The sequence below is a fragment of the Geotrypetes seraphini genome, chromosome 3 (assembly GCF_902459505.1).
Source record: "Geotrypetes seraphini chromosome 3, aGeoSer1.1, whole genome shotgun sequence".
NCBI classification, from domain to species: domain Eukaryota; kingdom Metazoa; phylum Chordata; class Amphibia; order Gymnophiona; family Dermophiidae; genus Geotrypetes; species Geotrypetes seraphini.
In genome coordinates, this window is record NC_047086.1 from 25,690 (window position 1) to 52,591 (window position 26,902).

At 42.4% G+C, this 26,902-nt stretch overlaps 1 protein-coding gene across 2 annotated transcripts in view; it reads left to right on the plus strand.

Annotated features, from left to right (window-relative positions):
• LOC117356337 (olfactory receptor 2D3-like) overlaps positions 1–18,488 on the plus strand; it is a 36,003-nt gene extending 17,515 nt beyond the window's left edge. For both annotated transcript variants that reach the window (XM_033935421.1, XM_033935420.1), the window contains one exon: positions 17,152–18,488. In XM_033935421.1, coding sequence (XP_033791312.1) covers positions 17,170–18,105 — 936 coding nt within the window. In that variant the 5' untranslated portion in view covers positions 17,152–17,169 and the 3' untranslated portion in view covers positions 18,106–18,488. The remainder of the gene's footprint in view (positions 1–17,151) is intronic.
• Positions 18,489–26,902: the final 8,414 nt, after the last annotated feature.

A 26,902-nucleotide genomic window follows, 5' to 3' on the forward strand; every position in this document is an offset into this window, starting at 1 on the left:
TCCAGAATTGAACACAATACTCAAGATGAGGTCTCACCATGGATCTGTACAGTGGCATTATGACTTCAGGTTTTCTGCTGACAAAACCCCTACGGATACAGCCCATCATTTGTCTTGCCTTGGACGAAGCCTTCTCTACTTGATTGGCAGCCTTCATATCGTCGCTAATGATCACTCCTAAATCACGTTCCACCGTGGTCCTGGACAAGGTTTCACCATTTAGTGTGTAAGTTCTGTGTGGATTTTTTTGCCTAGGTGCATTACTTTACATTTTTTTAGCATTGAAGCCCAGCTGCCAAGTTAATGACCACTGTTCATCAACTTGGCAACTGGGCTTCAATGCTAAAAAATGTAAAGTAATGCACCTAGGCAAAAAAAATCCACACAGAACTTACACACTAAATGGTGAAACCTTGTCCAGGACCACGGTGGAACGTGATTTGTTTTGGTTTTTTTGGGGGGGGGGGGTTCTGGTGGAAGTTTGCATGTCAACATGTTTACAGTATTTTATATACTTGAAAAGGATGAGCATAAATTAATATTCATCCTACATCTGCCTATCCTAACAATATTGTACAATTTTTTTATTTATTAATTTATTTTTTTATAACGCCATACCACATAATAATAATAATAAAAGAGTATAGAAAGATAACTTGATACTCAAATAAAAAATCACTCTTGGTGTTATGTGGCACTTAGAAATCATTACATACCGTAATAGTATCAAAGCTTTCATGGTGGAAGAATGTAGTTTCAGGGTGGGAAAGTTAAGAGTTGACCTAGTTACATATGAACATCTATTTATGTGTTAATTTTGTTCCAATAAAGATGATCCAGAATGAATCACAATAAAATATTTGCACATTAAGAAAATATAGATAATATGACAGCTAAAATACAATGTCAGATGAAGACTTGCTTTCCAAAGCTGGTCATAGAGGACTCCTGCCTGGCTGGTTCTGGGTAGTTGTTGCTTGCATGGACTATGATGTCTTCAGATTATGCTTCTTTTATCCACCCCTTCTTTTCTTTCTATCACCTGTTCCCTTGCTTCTCCTTTCAAGAGAGAGAAGACTGTGCTTGCAATACTGCAAACCTTTGGTACTATGCTTTCTACTTTCCTCTAGTTGGTGGCAGGCATTCTTTTACTCTAGATGTCTCAACCTCTTCCAGCTGATTATTCCAGTACCTATCACCTTCTCAGTAAAGGCATACTCCACGATATTCAGACTGTGGGAGATAAGAACATAAAAATAGCCTTACTGGTGAAGTAGGATGCTGTAGGAGCCTCACACTCTAAATACTGATATCAATCAATAAGTATATTTATTAACAAATCAGTAACAGCTTACAAGAATAAATCATTCAGCATATAGAGTAACAGAATGTGATCTTCAGGCCTGAGGATCCGCTGACGTCTGTTCTGCTTACTTCCTCTTAAAGGCCTGTTTTTATACATTTCTTGGTGGTCAGCCCCACGTTGGTCTAAATCACATGATACATCTTTATTGGTTCTCTTCTTATACGTCATTACATCTGTAAATTCATTTATTGGTTTATACATTTGTGTCACGCTATACGTCTGTTCAGTTTACCATAAGGCCTATCCTTTTCCCGCAAATGTCCCTTTAATTTACCATATCAGCAATTCCGAGCCTCACCCCCCCTGCCTTGTTATCACAAGACACGTCTCACTAACTGACATTCTCGAGAATTCTAATTTTGACCATGAGATGTGTTCATCTTTTCATAATATCCTGACAGGTGTTCATCTTTTCATAATATCCTGTTGCCATGCAAAAGAGTTAAGTCTTGCTTGCTTGTTCCTTCTCATAAGTTTCGCTTAGCCCAGCAGGGTATTTCCCAATCAGTATATGACAGCTGGCAAATGTAGTAAGAAATGTCTTTTAGATTGTTAATATACTGATTTATTAGAGCAGGAGGGAGAAAAGGGTTTTTTTCTTCTTTGAGGTCTGGTTTCTTCACCTTTAGTTATCCAAAGGACTTACTATGCTTCACCTGTACCATACAAGGACTTTATAAGTGTATTTTCCTTTATACCAGAGTTTACCGTGATTTTCCTCTTCCTCTCACTGGGTCAGACTAATGGTCCGTCTAGCTTTCACGGTGGCTAATCTAGGTCACAAGTGCCTCCCAGAAACCCAAAGAGTAGCAACATTCCATGCCACCAATCCAGGGCAAGCAGTGGCTTCTCCCATGCTTGTCTCAATAGCAGACTATGGACTTTTCCTCCAGAAACATGCCCAAACCTTTTTTTAAACCAGCTATGTTACCTGTACTTACCACATCTTCTGACAATGTGTTCCAGAGCTTAACTGTTCTCTAAATGAAAAAATATTTCCTTCTATGGGTTTTAAAAAGTATTTCCCTGAAACTAGGGTCCCCTAGTCTTTATAATTTTTGATGGGGTAAAAAATTGATCCACTTGTACCCATTCTACACCACTCAGGAGTTTGTAGACTTCAATCATATCTCCCCTCAGCTGTCTCTTTTCCAAGCTGAAGTGCCCTAACTTCTTTAGTCTTCCCTCATACGAGAGGAGGTCCAGCCCTTTTATCATTGTGATCACTCTTTGAACCTTTTCTAGCACCACTATATCTTTTTTGAGATAAGGTGGCCAGAATTGAATGCAATACTCAAGTTCAAGTTTCAAGTTTCAAGTTTATTAGGATTTTATATACCGCCTATCAAGGTTATCTAAGCGGTTTTACAATCAGGTACTCAAGCATTTTCCCTCTCTGTCCCGGTGGGCTCACAATCTAGCTAACGTACCTGGGGCTCACCATGGAGCAATACAGAGGCATTATAACATTCTTCCTGCATGGGTCTACTAACTGCATGGGTCAATGATTGGCTGAGTGGAAGACTTCAGAGGGTGGTGGTCAACGGCACCCTCTCTGAGACATCGGAGGTGACTAGCGGAGTGCCGCAAGGATCAGTCCTGGGACCATCTCTTTTCAACATATTCATAAGGGATTTAACCTGGGGGCTTCAGGGTAAGGTAGCACTGTTCGCCGACGACGCCAAACTGTGTAATATAGTAAGTGAAAGCAGTCTCAAGGGTAGTATGACGCAGGATCTGATCATGTTGGAAAACTGGTCCTCAACATGGCAGCTGGGCTTCAACGCTAAGAAGTGTAAAGTCATGCATCTCGGCAGCAGAAATCCATGCAGAACATACACCTTGAATGGAGTAGCACTAGCTAGGACTTCAGAAGAACGCGATTTGGGAGTAATCATCAGTGCAGACATGAAGGCGGCCAAACAAGTGGAGAAGGCCTCATCCAAGGCAAGGCAAATGATGGGATGTATCAAGAGAAGCTTCGTCAGCCGCAAGCCTGAAGTCATAATGCCACTTTACAGAGCCATGGTGAGACCTCATCTGGAGTACTGTGTGCAATTCTGGAGGCCACATTACCGTAAAGATGTGCTTCGAGCCGAGTCGGTCCAGCGGATGGCCACTAGAATGGTCTCCGGACTCAAGGGTCTCTCATACGAAGAAAGACTGGGCAAATTGCAGCTCTATACTCTAGAGGAGCGCAGGGAAAGGGGGGACATGATTGAGACATTTAAATATGTCACAGGACGTGTCGAGGTGGAAAACGACATCTTCCTTCTCAAAGGACCATCGGTCACAAGAGGGCACGAACTCAAACTCAGAGGAGGGAACTTTAATGGTGACACCAGGAAGTACTTCTTCACAGAAAGGGTGGTGGATCACTGGAACAAACTTCCGATGCAGGTGATCAAGGCCACCAGCGTGCTCGACTTTAAGAATAAATGGGACATCCACCTAGGATCACTACGAGGGTCGAGCTAAAGAACTAAGTCATTAGCACCCAGACTTAATGGGGTGGGTCAGTAGAGTGGGCAGACTTGATGGGCTGTAGCCCTTTTCTGCCGTCATCTTTCTATGTTTCTATGTTTCTATGTTTCTTAGACACATGAGGCGAGTCCCTTTCATTTGAAAGGAAGCTCCAGAATGAGAGGACATAGGATAAAGTTGAAAGGTGATAGATTCAGGAGTAATCTAATAAAATACTTTTTTACAGAAAGATTGGTAGATGCATGGAATAGTCTCCTGGTAGAGATGGTGGACACAAAAACTGTGTCTGAATTAAAAAAAGCATGGGACAGGCATGTGGGATCTCTTAGGGACGGCAGGAGATAGTATATGCTGTGAATAGGCATACTAAATGGGCTATTTGGCCTCTATCTGCCATCACATGGACTGAAGCTGAGAGGGAACACGGCCAGGACAAATGTCAGAAAGTTCTGCTTCACACAGCGAGTGGTGAATGCCTGGAACTCTCTCCCAGAAGAGGTGGTGGAGGAAACCACCATTCTAGGATTTAAGGAAAAATTGGATGTACATCTTCTTGCAGGACACATTGAGGGATACGAGTGATCAAGGTATTCACCAGGGTACACCTGGCCGAGCCTCCACTTGTGAGGATCACCGGACTGGATGGACCCCAAGTCTGATCTGGTGCAGGCTTTTCTTATATTCTTATGTTCATAGAGCTCTATGACCTCACAATGCAGGTGTAAAGAGCCTTAGCCTCTACGGAGAGGTGGAGATAATGGATGTCACAGATGGGCAGACTGGATGGGCCATTTGATCTTTAACTGCCATCATGTTTCTACAGTATGTTTCTATTACAAACAGAAGTTATACTCTTTGTTACTGTCAAATATATGGACCAGCAAATGTGGCATCCAACAAGGATCCCCACTGTTGCCCTTACTTTTCAACATCTACCTTGCCTCCCTAGGGAAACTACTCAGCAGTCTAAATAGCTATGTTGACGATTTAACAATTGTCTTCCCTGTCACATGTCTGATGCCCACAGAAATACACAGAATAGACACCCTCCTGTCTACCATAGAAAATTAGATGGCCCATTTCAAATTAAAACTGAACACTGAAAAAAACAAATTCTTCTTAGCCACAGCCACCAACTTCTCTATAAACTCCCTAACCCTAAGAGGAACCAACTTCCCCATCTCACCCACAATCAGAATCCTGAGAGTGCATTTTGACAGACAACTGTCCATGCCTGCCCAAGTCAACCATGTTACACACAAAGGCTTCAACGCACTCTGGAAACTAAGATCCATTAGAAAATACTCCTAGTCCTAAGCATCCTAGACTACTGCAATATCATCTATCTAGCAGGTCTACGCAAATACTTCCAGAGACTATGCATAAACCAAAAAACTGCAGTGAGGCTCATATTCAACCTGAAAAAATTCAACCACGTCACACCTTTCTATCAAAAACTGCACTGGTTGAAAATTGAGAGTCGAGTGTTTGTCAAATTTTGATGTCTCTTCTACAAAGCTCTGCATGGCCTATTGCCTAACTACCTCAATAATCATTTCATATTTGCCAGACCAGGATGATCCACTCAACTCCAGTCATTCTTCACCTTCCCCTCATTCAAGGGATGCACTCATAAGAGATTCTTCAGCAGACTCCTAACCTACCTAGCTGTTTTCAAAGATCCTGAATGGAGCCAAATGGTCTGAACATCCACATCCTACATGCACTTCAGAAAGCTCCTAAAAGTGCACCTTCAAAACCAACAACCCACCTTAAATCTCTAGAAAAACTCTGTCCACTCCATTGATCTGACTCCATGTTGCTGCTCTCAAACTATGAACTCCCTTACTTATTTATTAACCTCCCTCTTGGTAAAAAGTCCTTTTAACTCCCTCTCTGCGATCCTCCAATTTCTCAGTCTCCTCTCCTTTAATGTAGCTTGCTGACTCTTCTCAGCCATTTTTCTGTAAACTGCCTAGAACCGAAAGGCACTCACAGTATAGAAATCATTCCTCAGCCTTTTCTAACATCTTAAATAAATATGAAGCTAGGTTATTAGATATATTAATGGGACTGGCACTTCAACATGTTCTAGCAAATTGGAAGAATAGTTCTGAGCTCTCAGAGGGTGCTTGGTGGAATGTTTTATGTCTAGTACGAAAATATGAGGAAACTGCAGCAGTTAAACATTGTTGCCTACAGCATTTTAGAAACATTTGGTATTTATTAGATTCTTATTATTTAAGTGGTTAATGTTTAATTTAATATTTAATTGAACACTCAGCAGTTATTCATGGTTATTAAGGAGATTGTACTGTACTTTACTGTGCTATGTTATATGCTATGTAAGTTATTTGAGTATTCACAGAATAGTTTTTGGGGAAAAGTTAGCAATTACATGTGCACATGCTAATGGAGCCAAATGTCTAATGGATGCATAAGTGTTAGCACCTTTGTTATAGATCTACCCTCATAAGGGGCTATTGTATAACTGAACACCTTCATTTATGCATCCCAGGGATGCAAGATGAAAGTCTGGTCTATAATGGCATCTGGGTTAACCTACTACCCGACATGCCTTTCATTTATGTGCTGGTGTTTACATGAACTGTATTGCTGGTATATCTGCAGTCATGTAAATCTGGCAGTGTTCTGTAATTAAAAAGCAAAGTGAGACCCCCCTCCCATTCTCATGCTATGCCAGTTAAGCTCCTTGCCAGCATTTATGCCCCAAAGTGTACTTCTATGCATGCAAGGCATGAGCGGCCTGAGGCAAAGGATGAGCTGCCGCCCCCACCTCTGAACTGGTGCCCCCACCATGAGCTGATGCCCTGCCAACCATCCAAAATGGGGGTGGGACAATGGTGCCTCAACTATTAGCATTTCCGCTTTCACCCTTCTCCCCCTCAGTCGGTATTTTTCTCATTCCACCTCCCCAATCTACCTTTAATTTGTCGCAAAAGTTGCTGGGTGGCAATAGCGATTCACAGAGATACCCTGCTGCTGGACCACTGCAGCCCATCCGCTCTAACAACTTCCTTTTTCCACTGGGGTGGGCCGCAGTGGAGAGAAGATGCTGGGATTGGCAGCAGGGTAGCTCTGTGAAGCGTTACCACTGCCTAGCAGCATTTACAACAAATTGAAGGTAGATGTGGGAGGGGGTGAAATGGAAAAAATGCCAATGGGGGGGATTAGGGTGAAAGCATTAGATGCCAGGAAGGGGACTGGCAGAGAGAGCCAACCAGCAGGTAGGCTAGCCAGCAGCAAGATGTCACTCCCTCAACAGTGAAAAATATCACAATGGAAACAAGTCAAAGATAATCATTATCACAGCTCCCTCAACAGTGCCACCTGAGGCTGTCACTTCAGTTGGCCTCATTATTGGGCTGCACCTGACATAAAGGGTGGCTGAATGTGAATGCCCAGTTGCAATGTTATCCTTTGAATGTAGTAACGTAACATTTCAAGCTAATTTTATGCATCTTTACACAAGTACAATTTTACAGAAAAGGAGAAGTGTTATTAATTTTCTGAAAGTGATTATTGAACGCCATTATATGCAGTTCCAGGGGGAACAGCTTTGTAAAGGTATTTGTAAAGAAATATTAAAATGGTATAGGACAGGGGTTGGCAACCCGTGACTTGTGAGCCACATGCGGCTCTTTGACTATGTGGCTGTGGCTCTTCATACTTTACCTCCTGGTGTTTAGCTAACGTGGTCGCATTCATTTTTCTTACTTCAATGGAGATATGGATATAGGGGTGGAGGGGAAGGAGAAATGGTGCATGGGGAGAGAGGGAGAAGTGAACATAGGGGTGGAGTGGAGGGAGAGATGGTGCACGGGGGGGAAGGAGTGGAAGAGAAACATAGCAGGAAGCGAGGGAGACATGTTGGACATTGGGGGTGTATGAAAGTGAGGAAGAGAGACACAACAGGTGAAGAATGGAGAAAGAGGGATATGTTGGATCTCAGAGCTTAAGGGAGTGATGGCTTGGAGTGAGGGATGGGAGAGGGCAGGAGGGAAGAGAGAATGGAGAGGGAGATGGCAAGTTAGGAGGTCAAAGAGGGGAGGAAGAGGGAGCAGATGCTGGGCTAGAAGGGTGGAGGGAGGAAATTTTTTGACTCTTCCCTTATCTGTCACTGGCACTATTTGAAGTTGATGTTACACACTGTTAATGTTAATCAGTTGATCATAAGAACATAAGAATAGCCTTACTGGGTCAGACCAATGGTCCATCAAGCCCAGTAGCCCATTCTCATGGTGGCCAATCCAGGTCACTAGTATCTGGCCAAAACCCAAGGTATAGCAATATTCTATGCTACCAATACAGGGCAAGCAGTGGCTTCCCCCATGTATTTCTCAATAATGGACTATGGACTTTCCTCCAGGAACTTGTCCAAACCTTTCTTAAAACCAGCTACGCTATCCGCTGTTACCACATCCTCTGGCAACACGTTCCAGAGCTTAACTATTCTCTGAGTGAAAAAAAATGTCCTCCTCTTGGTTTTAAGAGTATTTCCCTGTAACTTCATCAAGTGTCCCCTAGTCTTTGTAATTTTTGATGGAATGAAAAAGCAATCCACTTGTACCTGTTCTACTCCAGTCAGGATTTTGTAGACTTCAATCATATCTTCCCTCAGCCATCTCTTTTCCAAGCTGAAGAGCCCTAACCGTTTTAGTCTTTCCTCATACGAGAGGAGTTCCATCCCCTTTACCATCTTGGTCGCTCTTCTTTGAACCTTTTCTAGCGCCACTATATCTTTCTTGAGATAAGGAGACCAGAATTAAACACAATACTCCAGGTGAGGTTGCACCATGGAGTGATACAGGGGCATTATAACATTCTTAGTCCTGTAAACCATCCCTTTTAAAATAATTCCTAGCATCCTGTTTGCTTTTTTGACAGCCACCACACATTGGGTGAAAGGTTTCATCATATTGTCTACAATGACACCCAGATCCTTTTCTTGGGCGCTAACCCCCAAGGTGGTCCTAGCATTCGGTAACTGTGCTTCAGGTTATTCTTCCCAATGTGCATCACTTTGCATTTGTCCACATTAAATTTCATCTGCCACTCGGACGCCCAGTCTTCCAATTTCCTAAGGTCCGCTTGCAATTTTTCATAATCCGCATGCGTTTTAACAACTTCGAACAGTTTAGTGTCATCTGCAAATTTAATCACCTCACTCGTTCCAATTTTCAGATCATTAAATAGCACCGGTCCCAGTACAAATCCCTGTGGCACTCCACTGTTTAATCTCCGTCATTGAGAAAAATGACCATTTAACCCTACCTTCTGTTTTCTAGCTGATAACTAATTTCTAAACCACAACTGAACTTTGCCACCAATCCCATGACTCTTTAATTTTCTCAGGAGCCTCTTTTGTAAGGAACTTTGTCAAAAACTTTCTGAAAATCTAGATACACTACATCAACCGGCTCACCTTTATCCATTTTATACCAACAAGTGCAGATCACAACTGTGATATTTTTCCATGGCAATCACAATACAATTATTTTGATTCTCATATCATTGGAGCAATGGAGCATTGTAAAAAGGCTTAAATCACTCCCCCAGCTTCTTCCTTCATGAGTATTATCTCTCCAGGTTCCACCCTACACAGTTCTTTCTCACTCTAATTTAGCTTCAGGTTCCTTCCTTCCCCACACTGATTTAGCTTTAACCCCTTCACCCTTCCCCCCACTTGCTCTGCCCCCTAGTACTTTCTTTCCCCTTAGGCTCCAGCCCCTTACCTCTTTGAAGTCTTTATCACTTTACCTCTGCATTACCATGTTTTCCTCCTGGACAAAATGGCATAAGAAGGAAACAAGTGGCCTGGCCTGGACCTATGACTTAGTTGAACCTTACGAGACTCTGTATAACTATTGAGGCCAGACCAGTAGAGAAGGAGGAAATGGTCTGATGCACAACCACTTGTTTCTTCCTTATGCCACATGATCTGAGAGGACAGGGTAAGCCTGGTGGGAGAGGGGGGATTTGTATGAGCAGTCCATGGATGCATGCTTCAAGGGGAAGGGATCAAAAACCTGACCTTTTTGCTCCCTTCTCTTCCCTGTAGAGAATTCTGCAAGGCAAAAGTACAGAATTTTGCACAAATACTGCATCATGCAGTGACACAGAATTCCCCTAGAAGTAACCTATGAATAGGCAACTTTACAAATATTACACTGGACCCTAAAACATGAAAACGTATGTATAAGTAAAACAGTACAAGTGAGACTGCTACAGATCTCAACACAGAAACTATATGCAAACAAATATCTCATCTCCCAAATTAGAGTTAGAAATATGAAGACAAAAATTGAACTAGGAGCCCCAAGAAGTTAAGCTCAGCATATACTGCCAAACTGGAGAAACAAAAATAAATGCAATTCATTTTGTACCAAACACAATACATAAACATTCCCACAATTCCCAAAGCTAATATATTCTAGTTAATAAATTTAAAATAAAACACTTTTTTCTACCTTTGTGAGACTTGGCATTTTATTTTTTCCATCACATTGGCCCAGTTTATCTTTTTTTTCCCTGTTTTCTGCTAATTCTGTTTCCAGTGGCTGCTGTCCATTTGTTGTTTCTCTTCTCTCATCTTGTCTTGTTACATTCTCTCACACCTGTTTCATATATTGGTCTGACCCAATATGACTGTTCTTATCTTTCTCTTAAAGTGCTCTCTTCCATTTTACTCTTCTGCCTCTATCCACTCAAATGTCACATGCTTTATTCCTATTCACTCTAATTATAATCAACTTTCTAGCCCCTTTTCTTATGCCCTAGCTTTCACATTTCCCATCTTCCTATTCTCTTTTATCTGTTCCCCATTACCACATTTTTCACTTATCTCCTTCACAATTCTCCTACATGGATCCACCATTTTTAGCATCACCCTCCTTGTCCTTTACTCCACCCTTGTAACCCAGCATTTCCTTGCTCTTGTTCTTTCTCTCTCTCCCTCCCACAAGTCCATCTCTCCTTCCTGCCCTTCTACCCCCTCCTCCCAAGTCTAATCTCTCCCTCCCTCCCCCTTCTGTCCTCAAGCCCATATCCCTTCCACCTTTCCCTATCTCTCTCCCCCTCTGCTCTCCCTCTGCCCATTTTTGTCCCTCCACTATCTCTTCCTGACCCACTTTCACCTCTTTTGCCATATCTCCCTCTCCTGCCCCTCCATCCTTCTCCAAGGCCATATCTCCCTCTCCTGCCCCCTCTATCCTCCTCCAAGTTAATCTCTCCCTATCTCCCTTCTACCCCCTCTATATCTTTCCCTATCCCACTTCTAGCTTCTCTATCTTCCACATCCATCTCACCCTCCATCTCACAAAAGTTCTTACCAGCAAGTAGGCTGGATGACAGCATGATACTGCTCTCTCCAGAGTGCCTCCTGGGGCCGCCACCTCAGTTGGCCTCATTATAAGGCCAACCCTTCCTGCACTCTGGCCAGCATTATCAGTATGGTCCATGCCTGCCTCTCTGGCTATTTCTGCAAATGCTGGGAGCACCAGGGGGAATCTTGAGCCCTATTAAGAACATAATAACATAAGAATTTGCCACTGCTGGGTCAGACCAGTGGTCCATCGTGCCCAGCAGTCCACTCTCGCGGTGGCCCCCACATCAAAAACCAGTGCCCTGAGACCAGCCCTACCTGCATATGCTCAGGTTCAACAGGAACTTGTCTAACTTTATCTTAAATCCCTGGAGGGTGTTTTACCCTATAACAGCCTCTGGAAGAGCTTCCAGTTTTCCACCACTCTCTGGGTGAAGAACTTCCTTACATTTGTATGGAATTTAACCCCTTTCAACTTTAGAGAGTGCCCTCTCGTTCTCCCTACCTTGGAGAAGGTGAACAACTTGTCTTTATCTACTAAGTCTATTCCCTTTAATATCTTGAATGTTTCTATCATGTCCCCTCTCGGTCTCCTCTTTTCAAGGGAGAAGAGGCCCAGTTTCTCTAATCTCTCACTGTATGGCAACTCCTCTAGCCCCTTTACCATTTTAGTCACTCTTCTCTGGATCCTTTCAAATAGTACCGTGTCCTTCTTCATGTACAGTGACCAGTGCTGGACACAGTATTCCAGATGAGGGCGTAAAATGGCCTGGTACAGAGGCATGATAACCTTCTCCGATCTGTTTGTGATCCCCTTCTTAATCATTCCTAGCATTCTGTTCACCTTTTATGCCACTGCCGTGCATTACATGGATGGCTTCATTGACTTGTCGACCACTACTCCCAAGTCTCTTTCCTGGGGGTTCTCTCCAAGTACTGCCCTGGACATCATGTATTCGTGTATAAGATTTTTGTTATCGACATACATCATTCTATACTTATCCACGTTGAACCTCATCTGCCATGTCGTGGCCCATTTCTTGAGCATGTTTATGTCACATTGCAGATGTTCGCCATCCTCCTGCATCTTCACTACTCTGAATAACTTCGAATGGTCTGCAAATTTAATCACCTCACTCGTACCAATTTCCAGATCGTTTATAAATATGTTGAAGAGCATGGGTCCAAGCACCAAACCCTGCAGCACTCCACTGGTGATGCTTTTCCAGTCCGAGTATTGTCCATTTACTCCCACTCTCTGTTTCCTATCCAACAGCCAATTTTTAATCCACGTGAGTATTTCACCCTCGACTCCATGGCTCTCAATTTTTCAAAGTAGTCGTTCATATGGAACCTTGTTGAAAGCCTTCTGAAAATCCAGATATACAGTGTCGACCGGGTCACCATTATCTATCCGTCTGTTTATTCCCTTGAAGAAGTGCAGCAAGTTTGTTAAACAAGATCTTCCTCTGCTGAAGCCATGCTGGCTTGTCCTCATCAGATTGTGTAAGTTAAGGTGCTCAATGATGCGGTCCTTTATAAGCGACTCTACCATCTTTCCCGGTACCGAGGTCAGACTCATCAGTCTGTAGTTTCCTGGATCACCCCTCACACCTTTCTTGAAGATCGGTGTAACATTAGTCACCTTCCAGTCTTCCGGAACCCTTCCCAATTTGATCAACAGATTAGCTATCAGTTGAAGCAGTTCAGCTATAGTCCCTTTCAATTCCTTGATTACCCTCAGATGGATGCCATCCAGTCCTGGGAATTTATCATTTTTAAGCCTATCAATCTGCTTGCATACCTCTTCTAGACTGACTGTCAACCCTGTCAGTTTCCCGTCTTCATTTCCCTGCCAGCTTCCGGTATGTTGCTGTAAGGATTGAATCATCAGATCCCCCACAAGGTGAGGTGGTAGGGGTTATGTGAGAGGCGCCCTTACACATGTAAGGTCCCAGGTTCAGTTCCCTCACAGAAGATTCACCAGGAGTAGAATCAAATAAGAAACACAGCCAGAGGTGATTGCATAAAGAATATATTATAGAAATAGGCTTAAGAAAAGTAGTATTCATAAGCATTACAATTAAGTAGAGAGCAAAGCAGTTTCCCTGCCTTACAGAGTTCAGAGGAAAAGAGAGACAGAGAGAGAGAGAGAGAGAAAAGGGGGATGGAAGTGATGGTCCCAAGCTTCGGGTTCCAGAGATAGGCCAGAGAGAGCGAGACAGATAGATAAAAAGATAGCTCAAGAGAAACAAGAGAGGACCAGAGAGCCAAGAGAGGGGGGTGATGCTGCGAGGGGGCTTTTATAGTTTGGAAACTTATTCTAAAAAACAGAATCTATTGAGCTTTAACAGAACTTAAACATGCTAGACAGGAGAAGAATAGGCTGAAGTCATATGTGATTTCCAGTATGTCTCTGACAATAGTTTCTGATTAACTTTAGTTATCTGTGCACCTGGACCCATTGTCCTAAGCACCCTCTTAATCAGACATTAACACATTAACACCTTTTAGCTAATCATGATTTAATCAGGGCTACTTGAAACCATCTCCTTGCCCTCAGGGTCTATCTGCATTCACATACCAGAGTCAGATTGATATAATTTCCCATAGGCCTTTGCTGACATTAGTTATGCCAACTGAAAATGCTGATTGCTAGCAATAGCTATGCTGACAGTTGCGTAAACACAGATGCATAAACTTTGTTCAGTTTGTTGGTGATGGCTTGTCCTCCTTTAGCACTCTCTTCATTCCTTGGCCATCCAACAGCCCCACCGCTTCCTTCTCGGGTCGTTTCCCCTTACTATATTGAAAGAACGGCTTGAAGTTTTTCACCTCATTAGCTAATTTTTCCTTGTAGTCTCTTTTGGCCCCTCTTATGGCACCTGCTTTGATGCTGTTTGTACTTTTTTCAGTTTTCATCCGGTTTTGACCTTTTCCATTCCTTAAAGTCTTATTGTCCTTGATCGCTTCCTTCACTGCTACAGTGAGCCATGCCAGTTCCTTGTTCTTTTTCCTCTTGGATCCCTTGTTGATACGTGGTATATATAGATTTTGTGCCTCGGTGACTGTGTCCTTAAAAAGGGACCATGCTTGCTCTAGCATCTTTACAGTGCTTATCCTCTTCTTGATCTTCTTCCCCACCATGAGTCTCATCCTTTCGTAATTCCCTTTTCGGAAGTTCAGCGCCGTGGTCGTCGTTCTGGATCGATGTTTCCCATGCCATTTGGTGGTATGATATGGTTCTCTACAGGAACCCTTGGTGCAGTTGATAGGGTCAGTGTCCACATTACCCCCTCTTATGGTTCTGCCATGCTCTCTTAAAATTACTCTTAAAATTTTTTAGGGAAGCATTTGGGTGAGTGGAATGGGGGATTTGGAGAGATGGAGCCAAGAACTTGTAACTTTTTACATTTATATTCCTAATATATTCCTTAATATTACCTGTTATGCAAATTTGTCTGTTTTCCTTTTTTTCTCCTCTTTTCTTCTTGGATGACTTAACTTTCCTATGAAATATTGTAGTTCTTTTCCTTTTTTGTTGATAACTTTTGTTATCATAAACCACTTTGGTCTATGAGCCAGTGAAGAGCAGTACATTCAATAAAGATAACCTAACCAAACCTATCTGCCCCTCCATCAAGTCATGCATGTGTTCCTATAGATCCAGCTCATACTCCCTCTGCATCATAATGTCATGGTTTTGTACCATGAGCTGACAGTGTCTTACAGGGTGTTGGAACGCTACCAGCACCCCCCTTAGCTGCAGGCTCTGCATCAGGCTTGGTATTCAGATATCTAAGCCAATGCTATATTTCCTTATAAGTCCCCTTGTTTTGCAGATTTGCTGCTTCAGGGGAATTCACTGCACCACTCACTTTTGCCAAAATTGCTTTCAGCCCCATCTCTTTGATGATTTTGTCAATGGTAATTGAAATCATCTGTCATTATTATTATGTCCTCTAATTTGCATAAATATTTTGATGTTTGTTTAGTCAGTTATTTATTTTGTAGTATTTATATACCACTTATAGCCTAAGTGGTTTACATTCAGGTACTCAAACATTTTTCCCTATCTGTCTCGGTGTGCTCACACTCTATCTAATATACGTGGTGCAATGAGGAATTAAGTGACTTGCCTAGGGTCACAAGGAGCAGCATGGAATTTGAGCCCACAACCTCAGTGCTGAGGCTGTATCTCAAACCACTGCACCACACACTCCCATGGTAGTAAATGCCTATCACTGTCCTTTTCCCCTTTACACATGGAATTTCTATCCATAGGGATATGTGCTAATGTAGTATTGTATGCAATATGTCTTTGGCTGAACAGTGTAGTTCTGAATCTGGACTGTTATATTTAATTTGCCATGTTTTCTAAACCAGAGCTTAATATGAGTTACAATCAATCAGGTATACAAGTTATTTCCCTGTCCAAGAGGGTTTCCATATCTACAGCTTATCTGAGGCAATAGAAGATAAAGTGATTTGTTCAGTCATAAGGAGGAGCAGGGAGATCCCTGATAGAATTGATCCTCTGGCCATAGCGTTCACAAGGCTACTCCACTTCCAGAATCACGGTAGTCTGCCAGAAACACAGAAATCTCTGTTTCTATCAGGACAAGCTAAATCATATGAAGAAAAGCTGCAATATCCACTCATATTCTTCACTTGATGTGAGCTGAAAAGCAACTTGTTCAATTTACTTTAGTCTGTCATTTCTCCGACTCAAACTTTTCATTCACCTGACACACATTTTGATGATCATGACTGTCAAAATACAGGGATGGTAGGCACATAGAAGCATAAATTATTTTTGTTTTATAAAGCTGAAATACCTAGCTCTGTCCACCTATAAAATTGCTCCCAAAAGTTGCCTACAATATAAACTCACTCCATGGCATGCATGGAAAGTGGCATTCACACATGGGGATTGGAACCCAGATGCCTGACTGCTGATCCACCTGCTGATGTGCTCCATCTCCACCATGGCAATGGAGGCTCAATTTCAAAATACACAAAGTACCAAACCTAAGGGCCCCTTAACCATCTAAAAGCTGGAGCAGCTTTTCCTACAGGAGCATTTATTTGGTTGTTGAGATTTAATAACTGTCTTGATGAAGAGATTCACTCAAGGCAGTGTAGAATCTGAAAAGTATTAATGAACCAATTAACCTTTTCCAAAGATAGGTAGATTTGTAAGACATAAAATAAAGGAGCATTGACACAAAGTGAGTAGTTGATACTTAAAATGTCATCCTGGGGAGGTGGTGGGAACCAAAAAACTGGATCAACAGAAATGGTCCCTATGTAGCAAGAGAATAGAATAAAGCATATAATAATAACTTATATACTGCAGTACCGTGAAGTTTTGTGCAGTTTACAAAAGATTAAAAGGCATAGAGGGGTAACCTACATGGAGTGACAGGTCCAAACTAATCAAACGCAAAGAGGGGAGTAGCCTGCACATATTGGCAGATGCAAGATCTGCCCACGCTGATCTTTTTCTGCCGTCAATTCCTATGCTACTGTTACTACTACTTCTACTTTATTTATAGACTGCTAAAGCCCTGAAGTTCTAAGTGGTTTACAGTAAGAAAGCCAGTACTGTAACTGGGACTATACACTGTTAGTAGCATGTTTAAAGAAAGAAGGGGCGTTACAATGTGATAGAACGCAAGATGTGAGAGTAGATTAGGTGAGTGAGGGTTATTATATTATGGTTCTTGGGTTATCCTCCTCATTGAATGATCCATGTCTTGAACAGATGAGTATTGTATTATTCTATTAGTATGGTACTCTGGTACACCAGGGCAGTTTTATAAGTGGGCATGTAAAATGCTGTTTTATATACTCTTGTCACTTCTTAAAGTACACCCACACTATATATACATATATATTAGCTTCCTTTTATATTGTATTAATTATGGTTTCTGTCTCTTTTGAATCCCTGCAGTTAAGCCCAGTGAATAACATGGAAAGAAGAAATCGGAGCTATGTAACAGAATTCATCTTGTTGGGACTTTCAGATAAGGCAAATACAAATATTTTGCTTTTTGTGGTATTTTTAGTCATCTACATTGTCACCCTGGTAGGAAATCTTATCTTAATTACAGCAAGTAGACTTGATTCTCGTCTCCAAACTCCCATGTACTTTTTCCTGAGTAATTTGTCCTTCTTAGATATCTGTTATACATCGAGCATTGTCCCCAAAATGCTGGACACTTTCCTGGCAAAGAGGAAAACCATTTCATTTCGTGATTGTGCAGCACAAATGTACATCCATCTTTCCTTAGGAGAAACTGAATGCATCCTCCTAGCTGTCATGGCGTATGATCGCTATGTGGCGATATGCAATCCCTTGCGTTATACGATTATTATGAACAAGACAATCTGTATCATGATAGCTACTGGTACATGGACGGGTGGCTTTCTTTTGTCAATAGTACATGTTGCTTTTACTCTGACTATGCCCTTGTGTGGTCACAATGTAATTAACCATTTCCTCTGTGAAGTTCCTGCGGTGTTAAGTCTGGCATGCATTGATACTTTCATCAATGAAATTGTGATTTTTGTTGTTGGTGTGCTGATACTATTGATCCCTGTTTTCTTAATATTTTTAACATATATTTATATCATTTCAACAATAATGAAAATCAGTTCTGCTGATGGAAGATATAAAGCCTTTTCCACCTGCACTTCGCACCTGACTGTGGTGACTCTATTTTATGGAACTGCCATTTTCATGTACATGCGACCCAAGTCAAGTCATTCTCCAGATAAAGACAAAATGATCTCTGTGTTTTATCTCATTATAACCCCAATGCTAAACCCCATGATCTATAGTCTGCGAAACAAGGAAGTGAAAGGAGCACTAAGAAAAGTCAAAGTGAAAACCATGTTGTTCTAGAAAATGTAACATTGTCAACATCAATTCCAAAAATGGGGAAATTAATAGGGATGGACAGTTGTGTGTGATGAAATATAAGGGTAAAGATCATGGACTTCATTTACTGTATTTACATAAGAATAGCTTTACAGGGTCAGATAACTGGTCCATCCAGTCCAGTAGCCCGCCTTCATGGTAGCCAATCCAGGTCACTAGTACATGGCAAAAACCCAAAGAGTAGCATCATTCCATGGTACAGCCAAAGCTATTTGCATTTATTATACTGTATGTATGTACGAACTACACGGGTGGTTTGAGAAGATGGCACCACAATCCATTAAGTCATCGATGCTGGCAATGAGTATGTTGCAGAGTTTGACAAAACCAACTCACTGGACTAAATATACAGCCCTCGATGGAGACTACATTGTTTTTTTTTTTAATTTATAATTTTGAATACTTTACAATATCCAACAATTCAAAAGAAAAAAGGATATCACATAAAATAAAACATAATCAAATCATACATACAAAGCTCCTTTCAAGCCCACATTAATGGGGAGTATAGCTTACTATTTCTAATAAAATAAAGTTCAGGAAATATAAAGAATGATGATTCTTGGTTCATAACTATGAACCCTGAGTCATTCCTTAATCTAGGATACTGTTATATTAATTTTCCTCATATTTCTCAGTAAGATGAAACAAATCTCATTTCATTTCTATTTCTTTTCTCTTGCAATTAAGAATTGTTGTAATTGTATTGGATCCCAAAAAGAATATTCAATATCTAGTAGTTTGATCATACATTTACAGGGAAATTTCAGGTAGAAGGATGCATCCAGTGCCAACACTCTATCCTTCAGTTTCAAAAATTCTTTCCTCCTCAACTGTGTGGTTCTGGATACATCTGGAAAAATCCTGACCAAATCTGCACAGAATTTTGTTAACCTATTTTTGAAATAAAGTCTCATTATCAACATTTTGTCCATCTCACTCATGCATGTTATTACCAGGGTGGACCGAGTCTGAATCACATCCTGTGTGTCTTCTAGAAATTCAGTCAAATTTACCTCTGGTGTGGTCAGATGGTCCTCCCCCTGGGCAGATTTGAGTTTTTTGAAAGGAATATAATAATAATTATTTATTGGAAAATTCTCCGCATTGGTCAATCCCAGTACTTCTTTAAAGAACTTCCTTAATAAAATCTCAGGTGACAATAAATGAGTTACTGGAAAATTGACCAAGCGTAGATTTTTCACTCTATTCATATTCTCCATAGATTCAATTTTAGAATGTATTACTGTTGAATCTTTAACAGCTGATACAGAGACAGCTTGCAAGTTATTACATTGATTTTCCACCACATTTAGTCGTTTATCCAAACAACCTAAGTTAACATCCACATTTTCTAATTTAGAAGAAACTGACTGGGAATAATCTCCCATTTGCTTCATCGTTGTCCTGAGAAACCCTTCAACCCTGGATATACCTAACCATAAGTCTTTTAAGGTAATATCCTGTGTTTCTTCTGTTCGTATGCATTCATCCACTCCACCAGAAAATGTCAAAGGTTTAGGTATTTCAGCATATACTAATTTACTTAAATGGGTGGATGAAATCACTTGCGCATCAGATATAGTGGGGGTTATATTCCCACTATCACTGGGTACCGGATGAAGGTGAGGAGTATGATTGAGAGGACTCATTGAGGCTCCTGACAAAGAGGAGTCTACATCTGGTGGTACCACTGGTGGATTATCTGAAAGTAATAATAAATGTCTATCCATTGGGCCCGATACCACTGGTGTAGAGCTTTTAGGTTTTATCTTTCTTTTTCCCATATTTTTAAAGTCATGTAAAAGTATATAGAAAGATTTTAATATATTACCAGAACAGCTTCCAGCTCCGGAGACTACATTGTTTAACTTGCTTTTTTTTACCAATTGTTTCAAACCACACTTATATGTGCAAAGAGTGAATGCTTCTTGAAGTTCACGCATGTATGATGGGTCGCACAGGCATGCACAATTGGGAAAGTAATGCTCCTTCCTTTACCAAGTGCACACTCTTCACATTTGTTTGAGAACAAATAAAAACCTCAAAAGAAAGTATTTGGCTGCTCATCCCTAGAAATGCTAAGTAAATTTTCTCATGTAAATATTTACTGAGATATCAATAAGGAAACAAATGCACCAAGACGACTGTCAACTGACATTGTGAGTAATTTAGCTGGTTACTTTTATGAAAGAGGACAAGTCCCAAAGCCATTTATCAGGGTGAATAAGTTGTTGTGAAATTTCAGGGCTCTGGCTAAGACCCTCTTACAGAAGCTCATGTATGGGTGAATATTGACACTTACATATGTCTAGAGCACATGTCTGTAAAGCCTGATTTTAGGCCAGTAATTCCATGCATTTTATAGATGCTGTTCCATCTTTACTTATGCTAAAATCTACCATTTCTTTTCAATTACTTCAAGCATTATTATAGGATGTGACAGGTGACCAGCTGCAAAGGTCTAAGGCAGTGGTATTCAACCCAGTTCTCAGGGACCACCTGGTCAGTCAGGTTTTCAGGATATCCACACTGAATATGGATGACAGAGACTTTGAAAACCCGTCTAGCCATGTGGTCTCTGAGGACTAGGTTGAATATCACTGGTCTGAGGAATGTAAATGAGGTCTCACCAGTCTTATATAGTGGCATCCATACCTCCTTTTTCCTACTGGCCATTTTATAAATGCTGTTCTATGTTTATCTTGAAAGCAGGTATGAATTGAGTTGTCTATGGGTAGGAAACGTATAGAAGAGGAGTACGATTGTTTGACCTAACAACTCAACATCTCTTGCCATAAACAGGTTGTGGCAAGGTGCAGTAGGTATTTCCCTTACAACATATTCATGGGCCAAACTGACCTCTCCCTTCCCCACCAGCATTACTTCACATCTCCAGGTCATAACCCCCACACCCCCAACATCACCTAACACCCTTCTTAATCTGGACCCCCTACGTCAGTGGATCGTAGTGGCCTGGCCTAGTGGATAGTAAAGCCCAGCACTACACCTAGTGACCCTGGGAGCTCACTTAACACTCCATAGCCCCAGGCAATTGTGAGCCCACCAGGATAGATAGGGAGAAACACTTGCGTACCTAAATGTAAACCACTTACACTATAAGCAATGTATAAATACTTAAATCAGTTCCTCCTGAGAGAGATCCCCAGATCCAAACCCCCTGGTTAGACCCTCCTCAGAAAGCAACCCTCCAATGGAAAGACCCTCTCACCTGTGCTGGATGTCTCCACCCTTACCCCTTTCTGGGCATCCCTGGACCCCCATCCACCTGCAGAGCATTCCAGTGGGGATCCTGGCAGTTGAGTGGTCCCCCTCTGCTCCTACTCCAGAAGAGGAAAGAGCACCCATGTTTTATATATACCATGCATAAATCATGATTCCAACTGTGCTTTGCCCAAAATCTCCCCTCAAACACCCCCATAATCAAGTTAAAGTTAGAGAATGACTTATGTATGGCGACCTGTGGTTAACCATGGGGCAGAGGCAGGGAAGGGTGAGGGTGGGGACAAACTTTGTCATTCTCTAAAAGTTTTAGCCTTACACAGGCTGTTCCAACTAGATGGAACATCTATAAAATGCTAGTATCAATATGCAAAAACTTAACAAAGCTTAGACAACTGGCAGCTGAACTCAATGATTAAAAAAAACTTCAGATGCTGCTTTTGGATTTATATGAAGCACCATTAAATGACATAATTTGTGTCTTGTCTGCTTTTGATGTGGCAACATGAGTCTTCCCACCATCTGCAATGTTCTTTCATTATGTGCTCAGCTGCCCAAGCATCTTACTGTTACTGCAACAGATGCATCCATTGTCACTGACATCAAGGACCATTTCCAATATTTAATGGACACTTATTTTCCTGTTCATCTGCTACACAGTTTTGGTTCTCTTCTTCACCCATGTCTAAAAGACAATCCAGTTATCTACCCAGATGATGTAAAAACAGAGGCAACAGAGGCCTCTTCAACACCACCTAAACTCTCCCCCCTACCAGTTATAATCCTCCTCGAAAGTCCTCCCCCTTCCTTTTCCCTTCCCCCAACGCTTAATTCTGTACACCTTTCTTATGCACATTATATATATCTAGCTGTAAACAGCATTGATCTCTTGTAACTGTTCATATTGTATCATCCTATAACTTAGTATAACATCCTGTATCTTATTGTAAACATCCTATAACTGTTCTCTTATTAATATCTTGTACCTTATTGTAAACACCCCAGTACCCTGTATCTTATTGTAAACATCCTGTAACTGTTTTCTTGTTAATATCTTGTACCTTATTGTAATCACCCCAGTTCCTGCTCACTTTGTATTATCCTGTATCCTACTATTAACACTGTACTCTCTCTAGACACGACTTTCACTGTAAACCGCTTCGAACTTAGGGTATAGCGGTATATAAGAAATAAAATTATTATTATTATTATATCTTTTTGGGAAAGTTGTACCAAAACCAAATCAAAATGTGATTTATGAACAGTTGTACAGAATATTGTCCCTTTTTACACTTAAATAAAAAGATTTAAATATAAAATCTTAAGTGTTTGGCCCTGTGTCACTTTCTACACATTCGTTCTTGTTATTGCTTGTACTTTTATGCAGTGTTTTTTTAGGTGCTGGTAGACACCCTAGTGGTGTCTAAGGTAAGTAAAAATACCATTTAAATGTTATAAACTGATTTTCAAGGCGCCTACCAGTGCCTATAAAACTAGAGCTGGAATCGCGACTCCGTAAGTGCTTTATGGCATCTAACACCATTGTAGGTGGGGCTAATTGCTGGAAGTAGCACCAGGCACTATAAAGTATCTACAGAAGCGCTATTAATTTCATAGGTAGATGCTGGAATTGTAGACCTTAAAAGCCCTGGCCTACATTTGATGCCTACCTTTGCCATAGGCGTAATTCTCTAAATGGCATCATCGCATGATTGACCTGGTGGCTGCCAACAATGGTGACATTTAGAGAATTCGGGCCTTAGTGCATTTTCAAAGGAAAAAAAAATGTGATCATGTTACACTAAGAACATAAGTATTGCCATACTGGGACAGACTGATGGTCTGTCAAGCTCGGTATCCAGAGTCCAACCCAAGTCACAAGTACCTACAAGATCCCAAAGAATAAAATATGCTGCTTATCCTACGAACAAGCAGTGGGTTTCCCCAAGTCCATCTTAATAATTGCTATAGACTTTTCTTTTAGGAAGTTACCTAAACCTTTTTTAAACTCTGCAAAACTAAGATAATTACTCTCTCTAGAAAAGCATTAGTTACCCCTTTCAGCTCTCCATGGTCTATAAAGGTCTCATGCCCAATGCCTCTGACAATCTTGCTAATGTCCCAGCATCATTTATTCCAACTTCCCTCTTCTTCTAGCATATGACTCAATGGGGTGCAGTTAAAGCCCCTCACCACCACTGGATCCGGAAATGCAATGCCATGCTTTATTCAGTCATCAGCATTGAATTTCCGGTTTTATTTTTGGACATGGAAACTTAACTGGTTAAGCCAATATTCAATGTTAACTGGTTAAGTTCCTAGTGGTTAAGAGAGGACTGTCATTTATGCAGTTCTACATAACTGCTAAACCTAGCTCTCAATATCACAACTAACCAGCTATATTAGAAACATAGAAAGATGACGGCAGATAAGGGCTACAGCCCATCAAGTCTGCCCACACCATCGACCCTCCCTTTTAAGTCTAATTGTAATACTGCCATTCTACTGACCCGCTCTTTCAAGTCTATACCCTAGTGATCCTATCCTTTGGCTGACCCTCGTAGGGATCCTACATAGGTATCCCATTTATTCTTGAAGTCTGGGACGCTGCGTGCCTCGATCACCTGCATTGGAAGCTTGTTCCAGTGCTCAATCACTCTCTCTGTGAAGAAGTGTTTCCTGGTGTCTCCACGAAACTTCCCTCCCCTGAGTTTGAGCGGATGACCTCTTGTGGTCGAGGGTCCCTTCAGGAGATAGATATCATCTTCCACCTCAACCCGTCCCGTGATGTACTTAAATGTCTCAATCATGTCTCCCCTTTCCATACGCTCCTCGAGAGAGTAGAGCTGCAATTTGCTCAGTCTTTCCTCGTACGGGAGACCCTTTAGCCCCGAGACCATCCTGGTGGCTGTCCGCTGAACTGATTCAACTCTGAGCACATCTTTACGGTAATGTGGCCTCCAAAATTGCACACAGTATTCCAGATGAGGTCTCACCATGGCTCTGTACAATGGCATCATGACTTCAGGCTTCCTGTTGACGAAGCTTCTCCTGATACAACCTATCATCTGCCGTGCTTTAGATGAAGCCTTCTCCACTTGAGTGGCAGCTTTCATATCAGCACTGATGATTACTCCTAAGTCTCGTTCTGCCGTAGTTCTGGTTAAAGTTTCTCCATTCAGGGTGTAAGTTCTGCAAGGATTTCTGTTACCGAGATGCATGACCTTACATTTCTTGGCGTTGAAGCCCAGCTGCCAGATCGAGGACCAACTTTCTAGAGTACGCAGGTCTTGCTCCATAGCATCCTTTAGATTATAGTCGTTTACTATATTGCATAGTTTGGCGTCATCAGCGAATAAGGTTACCTTGCCTTGAAGCCCTTGAGTCAGATCCCCAATGAATATGTTGAAGAGGAGAGGGCCCAGGACTGAACCCTGTGGCACTCCGCTAGCCACTTCCGACATTTTAGAGAGGGTACCATTAACCACCACCCTCTGAAGTCTGCCACAAAGCCAATCTTTGACCCATGTAGTTAGAGTCTCTCCTAATCCCATCGATTTCATCTTGTTCAGCAGCCTGCGGTGTGGGACGCTGTCAAACGCTTTGCTGAAGTCCAGGTACACGACGTCCAAGGACTCGCCTGAGTCCAGTCTTTTTGTTACCCAGTCAAAGAAGCTGATAAGATTGGACTGGCATGACCTACCTTTGTTGACTGGGATCCCGGAGATTTTCCTCATTCAGGATCATATCTAATTTATACTTAATTAGTGTTTCCATGAGTTTACACACTATAGAAGAAGGGAGCCGGACCACGAGGCAGACCTCGGCAGCGTTTTTGGTTTTTTTTTCTCTCTCTTTTTCTTTGCAGGATCAGCAGGAGAGGCAGAGGGGAGATAGCCTGATCCAGAGAGGCAGAGGGGAGACAGCCGAAGCGAGGAGAGGCAGAGGAGCGGAAGCCTGATCGGGGTCGAGGCGAGAGAAAGCTCCGCCCACCCCCACCGCGTCAGAGGTCGCATCGGTGCCGGGCTCCCCCTTTAAGAAGAAGGGAGCCGGACCACGAGGCAGACCTCGGCAGCGTTTTTGGTTTTTTTTTCTCTCTCTTTTTCTTTGCAGGATCAGCAGGAGAGGCAGAGGGGAGATAGCCTGATCCAGAGAGGCAGAGGGGAGACAGCCGAAGCGAGGAGAGGCAGAGGAGCGGAAGCCTGATCGGGGTCGAGGCGAGAGAAAGCTCCGCCCACCCCCACCGCGTCAGAGGTCGCATCGGTGCCGGGCTCCCCCTTTAAGAAGAAGGGAGCCTTAGCGGGAGCGCCTTTGCGAAGAGCCTTAAGAAGAGCCTAATCCAGGACAACAGGACACCGTAGGGCAAATCCTACATTCTAAACACCTACTGTTCAGATCTCTCTAACATCTATCTTTTCAACTTTACCCTCCAGAGGCCCTAACCTCACTCTCATACTATCTCTCATACTCTCTCATTTACTCTCTCTCGATTATTCTCTCTCATTCACTCTCTCCCTTTTTTGATATGGCAGGGCGGACAAGGAGTGTGAAACCCACAAGCAAGATCGGCATCCCCTGCACTGAGGTGATCCGGGAGCTGACCACAGCCTACATACAGACGGAGGAGAGCACAGCACCGGGAAAGGACGTCTCCGTGCAGACCGAGACCATCCCACAGCAGTACATTACGGCCTCTACACAGACAGAGGAGGTCGGCCAGCAGGATGACGACATCATCCAGGAACTAAGGAGCCTCAGGGAGGAGGTGAAACGTCTGAGAGGCATCAGAGAGGATGAGGCCTATATCGATGGGATAGTGCAGGAACTATCCCAAATCACGGAACGGGCCCGTGACGGATCTCTCATGGTGACACCAGGGCCGACGACACAGAAACCAACTGCTGGAGTTCAGGAGATGGATGGAGACACTGACTCCTGGCAGTTAGTGACCTCCTCCACAGGTAAACGTAGGAAACCCCCCCTCTCCCCCCCCCCATTTACAATCTCTTCACCTTCTTACTCCTTCTCTCACCAGGGCAGCTTCACATCGACTCCACATCTGAATCTGAAGAACAGATTCCTGGTTTTGCAGGAAGAGACTACCGACGTAGAGCAGGAAGAGACTACCGACGTAGAGCAGGACCAGGATCAACACACATCCCCATCTCCGGGGACAACAGATCGACACCCCCAAAAGAAGCGTAGAGTGATAGCCATCGGGGACTCCATGTTGAGGGGCACCGAGGGACCAATATGCAGACCGGATTTACAGACGAGGGAGGTCTGCTGTCTACCCGGAGCCAGAATACGAGATGTGACCGCTTGTCTTGATCGACTTCTAAGTCCCCAGGATCACTTCCCAATGCTACTCATCCACATCGGAACAAATGACACTGCCAAGAACACCCTGGAGGATATAGCTAGAGACTTCGGAGCTCTGGGAAGGAGGCTGAAGCAGACAGAGGCACAGGTAGTATTCTCTTCAATTCTTCCTGTTAGGGGCAGAGGAAGGGACAGG